General features: G+C 49.4%; 1 protein-coding gene across 1 annotated transcript; it reads left to right on the top strand.

Annotated features, from left to right (window-relative positions):
- The first annotated feature begins 6,019 nt into the window (after positions 1–6,019).
- On the top strand, positions 6,020–7,717 carry LOC146191872 (serine hydrolase-like protein). The gene has a single exon (XM_084602314.1). It carries the CDS (start codon positions 6,420–6,422, stop codon positions 7,395–7,397), a length of 978 nt encoding a protein of 325 aa, XP_084458440.1. The 5' UTR covers positions 6,020–6,419; the 3' UTR covers positions 7,398–7,717.
- The last annotated feature ends 754 nt before the right edge of the window (positions 7,718–8,471 follow it).

The raw sequence follows: 8,471 nt of genomic DNA, 5'->3' as shown, positions 1-8,471 counted from the left end.
TGCGAGAGAGTTTACTGGTTAGCAGTGCTTAGCTGCCTTACTTTAAGCACTCTGACACTCATTCAGCTCATTCTTGGATGAACGGTTCTCGTAAAGCATGAAAATGTGCAATTTAATCTGCGTAATTACCTCGATGTTATATCAAAATGCAAAAAACTGCACAGGGCTAGTGCGTACGAGTATGCGGTCCTTCCGATATCCGCCGCAAGGAAAACGGCTGCATTTTGTGATAAAAAAAATAGATGCCAATGTTTTGAACATAGAAGGCCAAAGGCCGGTGTGCCGAAAAACATGTTTCCGGAAACAGCCTCGGTAACCCATCCTTGGCAAACATAGTGAGAAGAAGGGGAACTGTGCTTGCAACTTCCCAGCAATTGACGGCACGCGCAGCGGAATCAATCCGAGCCGCAATGATGGACCAAGTCGGGAAACATCCGGACGGCAATGTCAGCGCCACGCTGTCCACGCAAAGCCCACGGACTAACCGCGTCTCTCCCGATTTGCCGAGCCGGCCCATTGTGTCCATCCGCGGAGAAAATGTGAGGAGATTCGCGTAACACGTGAGGGTTGCGCCCAGTGCCCGTGGCAAGCCAAACACTTACACACATGTGCTGCGGGCGGGGCCAGAGACGATTTGGAAGAACGCGCTCTGGGGATAATGGTCTTCTATGAACCCTGCGCCGGCATACTTTCACTCGCTTGCAGCTCCAACGGTGGACTTTTTCGGAGAGGTTGCGTGCAGCGTGGCATAACATGAAAAGGTATTTGACAGTTGTAAGTATGCAGTGAGGAAATAGAAGACATTAAACCAGGTCTAGCAGAAAGTAGTTGCACAATGCACAGCAGGGTTCCATCCATCGAGCCAGAAAGGTAAGCTGCGCATTCTTTAAGATGAGCAATCATCTCGCTAGAAAAAGGTTCTGAGTTTGAATACTAAGTTATGCTGTAACTTCTGGAAACAAGGACGCATTAGTGGCCGCCCTCATTTCTCAAGAAACATCAACACTTTGCTATTGTTTGCAACTTGAAGCACTTGAATGATGTCTACTGTCATAAAAAAAAAAGTATTCTGCACTCTTTCAATGGAAGCCAGCTCATCCGAGTCAATATATATGCTTCAGGAAAAGCATATTGCAAATGCCTAACTTCTTGTTATCAGCCTTCACAAAACGTTAGAGTCAGGCTTTGCTATGCGCACAACGTTGGAGAAAAACATGAAAAAACAATAAAGACTCCAAGAAACCACAGCACACATATCCTTTCCTGTCTTACTTAGTGTATTCTTAGAGCATTCTGCTTAGTGTATCCTCCAACAACTCTGCGCTTGCGTCTATTCGAGGGAACAAGACAACGGCCATGGCAAGAGGACTTCGTGGCATTACGACAACGCACTCAGCTCGAGACAGCGAGGAGCCTAAGTAATGCGAGTACAATCCAACCACAGAGAGCTGCATGATACTTTCGCGAATTGTTTACCGACACCACGATGCTGCATGGAACAAGTGGTATCTACTGTGAGATAATCGGCGGGTCGTTTGATACATCGAGGTGACCATTTCGCTGTTTGTACGCGGGGACATGACATATGCTGCTGATTCATGGGCGACATGGTGTCCTTGGTGACGGAGGAACTTACGTAAGAAAAACGTTGCCGCCTCTGAGTCGGCATAGAAGAACGCGCTTGATGCATTCGGCCATGCTAATGATCTGCAAGGACGTTCACGAAGTACCTTTCCGTTAGTTCAATGTTTCACCAATATTGCACTTGTTACGTCAGGCTTTGTACGCACACTAAATGTGACTTATCACAATATAAACAACATTTCGAATTTATTGTGTGCAACAGCTGCAGACGTGTGATAATCACCCGAGCGCGGCTGCGGGTCATTGGCGCAAGGACGACGTTGGCAGTAACTGGTAGTAATATTGATTCTAATAAAAGTGTTGGCGTATTAAAGCAGCAGAAACGAAGTAGAAAATATTGCGTCCACTCACCTCTTGTGAGCAATCGCTGAACTGTGACTGGGTAGCTGGATTAGGACAACCGGAAAGGAATATTGAAAACATTTTCCTGCCAGTGACTTCCAGTTGAACAGTTGAGTAGCTCAACGTGTGGAAAATGGAGCCCTAGGATAGAAAGAAAAACTTACTATTTGTGGTTTAAGCAACATATCTGTTTACCTCCAGCGAAGTATTTCTAACTGAATCGAGCTTTTCGGCTTCACCCAAAGCGATCATATGGTTGTATAATTCAAATTTCCAGCGAAATTGCTCAAGCTATTTGCTTTCCTGGACATTTTAACGATGTGTTCTCAGCTATAGTTTATGTCTCTAAACTGTACCATTCAGGTCTGTATAACGGACAGTACAATTTCTGAAAACAAGCGGATAACCTTGGTTGCATGGACAACAATTGTGTTAGCCCTCGCGTGTCAAGTTTACCCACCGGAAATGCAGCGTGATTGGTCAGTAAGGAAGGGTGATACAGACGTTACAGTATATATGTGAAGAAGTTGCAAATAGCTCGTTAAGTCCTATTAAAAAACAGTAAGGAGTCGACCGACTTAGTTTCACACCTGACACATCACTGAGGGACAGTTATTTAAATTAAGAACATTTACTTTGCCCTTGATTCTTTGATGTAACCTTGCGCAAAAAAAAAGCAAAATAAGCAATGTCAGTCAGTTCTATGTGTCTAAATTCCTTTCAGGCACTGTGTATAAAACTGTGCACATCGCCAATTCGCCCCCAGTCTTTTTCCTTTTTGTTTCGACGAAATTTACTCAGCACATTTCTTATCACAAACAGGGTGCTTTAGATATTCAGTAAAGAATGCAATGAGAAATAATACCTATTCAAATAGCGTTGGCGTCATCTGTTCCTGACACATACTCGCGTTAGCGGCTTCTGCTATCCTTGCCACTATTTCGTTATTTCCCTTGTTCTTTTGCGCCCTGTGATCCCTCGCATGTGGAGTCTGCTAATAATCGCAAACGTTTTGCTCAATTTTGGCTGTATATGCATATTATACGAAAGCAGCTGTATGTTCGGGGGAAGTGTTTTGTTATACTGTATAGTCTCACTCTATTTCTGGCGACAAGGTTTCGCTATCGCTTCTGTCGCCGCTTTCCGGGCGCGGTGTCTCACCACCCCCGTAAACGAACGTATGTTCGTATGCATCCGTGTATTCAAAACTATTTTAAGTTTAGACATTTCAACAACAGTAGCTGGGGCACCGCACTGTGCGAATTCAATATTTGAAGAACAACGCATTGGAAATTTTGAGAGTGTGCAGGGGGTGTAAAATTACTGCCGACTTCTGCAATGCTAAGCAGTTACCTCATTTTTTTTCTCGGCTTGCTTTGGCATCTCTCTGTTTCTAGTTGTCATTTTCGTTCACCCTAATATGGTTGGTTGAGTGGCTTCGTTCGGCCACTGATTACAAGGTGATGGGATCGAGCCTCTTCGTGGGGCTGTGTTTTGATAGAGACGAAATACCAAAGCTCCTGTGTGCCGTGCGATATCAATACTCGTTAAAGAAACCTTGGCTGTCTAAACAATTCCAGGGCCATGCACTACAGAGTCCCAATTCCTTGAATAGCTTCGGAGCGCCAAAACCCCCATATTCGCTTTTAACGAATATGGCAGCGTTTCAGAGAGCCGAAGGTCGTTAAAGAATACGAAAATCGGTAATTCTGCAAAACCTTTTTTCGCGTTGGGTGAGCTGGTATTTCTCGCACAAAACTGCACGCAGACCACAATGTCTGCAGTCGAAACTATAGCAACTGATTTTGTTTTCTCACGAATAAGTAAACAAAAAAATGGCGACACATAATTCTACTTTTCTTTGCTATTGTAAGATGCTGGGAGACATTACACATATTTCTCGGCGAAATCTAGCTACTGTTTCTAGCTACCAGGATGTAATTAGTGCGTCGTTTCCCAAACTAAGCCTTATTTTACTGTGAATTTATCCGCTTCCACACGACATTCGTGTTGTTTACTGTTTCGATTCGCTCGCAAGCGCACCTTAATTGCCTAGGTAATCCACCGAGAGCGTCAGAAATGAAAGAGCTTGACCGCTCTTTTGGTACTGGGCGTGCACACACATTCGTTTCGTTTCTTTCAGGCTCGGCATTCTAAGATTCTGTACAACTTATAGCGCGGATTCCTCAAAGCGGCTCTCTATGTTATTCCTATGATCGCGCCGCTCCCTTCTCCCGCAGAGCCACCGTTAACTCTCGAAAAAAAAAAAAAAACTATAATGAACGAAAAATCTCTGAGTTAAACGTCGCGGACAATTCATCTTGGGAGAAAAAGTAACCCGCCGGACTCTGGAAGGCCGTTATTATCGCCTTGAATGTGTCAGCTTGAAGGGAAGGTGAACTAACTGCTGCAAACAATGGGTGCCTGGAGCGGCCTCGCGTAACCATACCATGCAGTAATACTGCAGTCAAGAAAACTGCGCAGACAGTGCTCGGTGGAGTGGCGCCCTTTGTCCGCCGCTGACTCAGGCGCCTAATTATTTTCAGCCAAGTGGTGAGCTAAAAGGACGAAGTTTTTTCTACTTCCTGTGGGGCCAACTTCCGCTGTACGCGCGTTAGGGCGAAGACGGGCTTCGCCGAGCAAGCAGCGGCATCAGCGCCGGGCGTGTAATTTCTCTAATGAGCGGTTTTAGTCGCTGGGACGTGGACAGGAAAGTGCGCCGGCGCTTTCGTGTCATGACCGTGAAAGCGAACTGAACGCCTTTCAGTTCCATGGATAGCATCGGCTTGGACTGAAGCGGGGATTGACAGAAACAACATCGGGATTCCCGGCGTTATAAGTGGGGGACTGTCTTCCGTTGCCATACAATCGATAAGCACGTGCTTTGTTTTTCTGGTCTTCCAGGGAGGGGAAAAAATGAAAGTCGACCCTGGTGTTGTCAGAGTCACGCGACATGCACGCAAGTTGCCCGTTCCCCGTTCCTCCTCTCACATCGGAGCTGTCGTTCAACCATGACATGAATACATGGTTGCCCCAACGAGCGGAAAGAAGCCAAATTTACCGACTGATGCTTGCGGGTGTGCTGAATAACACCTTCCAGTCATGGTTGCTGGGGTGAAGAAACATGAGCGCTTGTTTTCCGCGTGATCACTGATTCACAACGGTCAGACCTATAGGTCAGACGGAGGCTGGAAGGGTTCCATGACGGCCGTCTTGTGGAACACGTGTGATGTAAACACAGAGAATGGGCCGAAGCGCATGTCCAGGTGAAACGGAAGCTGACTAGCCCTGCGTAGGCCGTGCACACTCACACTATGTCCGTGTCCAAGGGACAAGGCCAGTTACACTTTCCACTCTCCCTCTCCTCGCGACAGAGCCCTCCGCCCGCTGTTGTCCTCGACCTTAGAAGAAAAGATATCGAAAACATCGCCCCGCGACGACAAGACAGATCGGGCTGGTATCGCGACCTGCCTGCGAAATCAACCGGTCGAGCCACCGGGGCAACTTAATCCTGCGCCGTAAACGTGGTCGTCGCGGAACCCTCCTCCATGACGCGCAAACGTGCTTGAGCGAGAGGGAAGAGAGATTTTGGGCGGCAGCCCGCATGCACGTGAATGGAAAAGCGATCCGACAAGCCCAGCGCCGCCGCTCACGCGCTTTTTGGTGACACCGGGCGCGACTGGGTTGCGCGACATTTGCATCAGTGTGGTGGCGGCGGCTCTGCTGCCGGCCTTCTCCGCCGCGGGTCGCGGCTGCCCTTGACGACTCACATCTGTATGCGGCCTTGCCGTCGCGGAGCGGAGTAACTGCTGCTGCTCCTTTGGCGCTCTGGGGAGAGTGAGGAGGAAGAGAGAGAACGTGCTTCTGGAAGGGGAAGCCTTGCGGCTCTGCGGCACGCCAGGGGAATACCGTTGTTGTTTTGGCAGAGTGGAAGCGTGTGGAGTCAACTACGCGAGATCTTCCTTCTCACACCACCCAGCGCTCTTACTCCTCTCTGTCTCTCGTGCCACCCTCTCCGCCACGTCGTTTCCAGTCGCTCGGCTAGGTGCGGACCCGCTCCGCCACCTGTGTGAGGAACCGGGACAGCGGCGCGATTGCAGAGCGCAGCGGACCGGAGAAAGCTCGCGCGCGCGCTTCTCTAGCGCACGTGGACTGCGTCGCCAGCGCAGGGGAGGAGAAGAGCGAGGAGGAAGGAGCTACGAGGAACTGGTGGCGAGGAGGCCAGGGAGGAGTCACCGCAGTCGTAACCTCAGTTCGCGCATAAAAGCCACTGACGTGCCCCAAACAAGCTCACTGTTCTCCGAGAGCTCGTGAAGCGAACGACCGTCGTGTCTTGCGCGCTCCTTCACGTGTGAACTTGTGGACGGACTTTACGCCTCGGCGTTGCTCATTCTTCTTCAAGCATTTGCGGTACTTTCGAGCAGGCCGTCGTCATGGAAAGAAGGAGGTCTCTCAAGTCCAAGGACCTGCTGATACCGGTGTCCTACGGCTACCTGCACGCCAAAGACTGGGGCCCCGCGGACGGTATTCCGGTGCTTGCCATTCACGACTGGCTCGACAACTGCGCCTCGTTCGACACCCTGGTGCCGCTGCTGGACCCGTCCTTCCGAGTGGTGGCACTTGACTTGGTCGGCCACGGAGCATCGTCCAACCTTCCGAGAGGATACCAGTATAGCCACCAGCAGTTCGTTCAGGACATGGAATGGGTGTTGGACTATCTCGGCTGGAGCTCCTGCGCCGTCCTGGCGCACGGCGTCGGAGCAACTATGGCCCTTTACTACGCCGGACTTCGGCCGGACGTCTGCACGGGCGTCGTGTCTCTGAGCATGTCGAACACCGTCAACACGCACCCGGGTCACATGCTGCCGACGCTTGTGCAGTACATCGAGGCGTCCGGAAACCCTGAACTCCAGAAGGCCGGCGACGATGCTATTCAGACCGCGGTTCGGGACCTTGTGGACGTCACAGGTGGTTCGCTGGACGAAGACTCGGCGCGTGTTCTGCTTCATGCCGAAGACGACGCCGGCCAGACCCTGCCGCTCGCCGTGTTGACCAGGTGTCTCAAGGTGTACACCCTGTCCGACACAAAAAAGAACTCCCTGACTATACAGAACACAATGACCCTCTACCGCGGTCCTCTACTCATGGTGTCCCCCAAGGACTGGTGCGACGAGAATGAAGACGGCATGCTCCGCATCTGCGAAGACTTCTTCAAGACTTCGTGCGAACCCTTCGTCAAGGTGGAGGTCGACGGCACGCACCATGTGCACTTGAACAATCCTGCGCTGCTCTCTGGTGATGTGAACGACTTTCTCCGAAAGTCGAGTGAAATGTCCTCCGTGGTCTGCGACAGCTCCCTGCACAGGAACTGTGTGGATACCACACCACTGCTCACGGACTTTGTACTATAACCGGAGCTGCGGTTTCCTCGTGCGTATATCCTATAACGGCACGCAGTTTGTACATAAGCATTGATAGCACGCATGGCAGTGTGAACAGTCTGCATGTATTTGTGGCGCATGTGTTCGAATGATTGTTTCTTTGTAAAGTCTACACTATGGGCATCTTGCGATTAGCGCATGCGATCCATGTCCTATTGTTCGTGTTCTCATCCGCGTATTTATCGTCAAAAGAGCGGACGCTATGAAAGCGCCCAAGTCGCCAAGTACGAAGAGTCCTACTTTTCGTTAACGCCAAATAAACCAAAGTCCTTTTTTCTGCCCTGACAAAACTGCCTCATGTTTTCTGACCTATAGCGACACCTCGCTATTCGGCTCCGCTTGCGGTGTCGAAACATACTTCTTTTATATCTGTCACTTCGATCGCCAGATACGTCTTTTTTTGCCTACAGCGCGAAGAGAGGGAGGAAAATCCACACCTGCAAAGCAGGATGGCAGTGAGTTTTCCAGTCTAGTCACGTTGCACTGTCGCGCCACCGGATGTTGTGAAAATTCAGCGGCTGACTTAATTTTCCTCTGAAACAAGCTAGGCAGTACTTTTATGCTTCTTAGCAAGCGTTCCTCGCTGAATCTAACCAGCTGGTAAGCGCGAAATTTAATTGCAATATTTACTCAGCATTTTTCGCAGTTGAGCTTACCCGATTAGGACATTCGTACAAAATATCATTCGGTGATTACTGCTCTAATAACTTAAAAAAAAAAAAAAGCAGTACGCTCAATGTCGGTAGAAAGGAAATTCTCGTTTCCAACCTTAATTTCACTCTAACAAGGGAAGCATACGGCTGCGAAGACAGAAAGTGGGGATAATCGATACACTTTTAAATGCGAAATTAGTCGGAAGTCGCGTCCAGACGTTTCACATACCGTTCTGCCAGCAAAAGTTTACGCACACGCCTAGCAGCCGCAGTATTCCATAGAACAGCAAAGCAAGTGGTTTATAATTAAGAGCTTTCGTTACCCATAAGCTAATGCATGGCTATAGTGGTGGGTGCAGCACACAAAGAGGTCAGGATCGAGACCTTTAGC

This window comes from Amblyomma maculatum, chromosome 4 (genome assembly GCF_055883805.1).
Source record: "Amblyomma maculatum isolate TAMU_Amacu chromosome 4, ASM5588380v1, whole genome shotgun sequence".
Taxonomy (NCBI): Eukaryota; Metazoa; Arthropoda; class Arachnida; order Ixodida; family Ixodidae; genus Amblyomma; species Amblyomma maculatum.
Note: the sequence above shows the minus strand (reverse complement) of the source record. Positions and strands in the feature narration are given on the sequence as shown.

Bases quoted from the DNA above. Each gene is read 5' to 3' on its own strand.
- LOC146191872 (XM_084602314.1), top strand. From the start codon at position 6,420: ATGGAAAGAAGGAGGTCTCTCAAGTCCAAGGACCTGCTGATACCGGTG.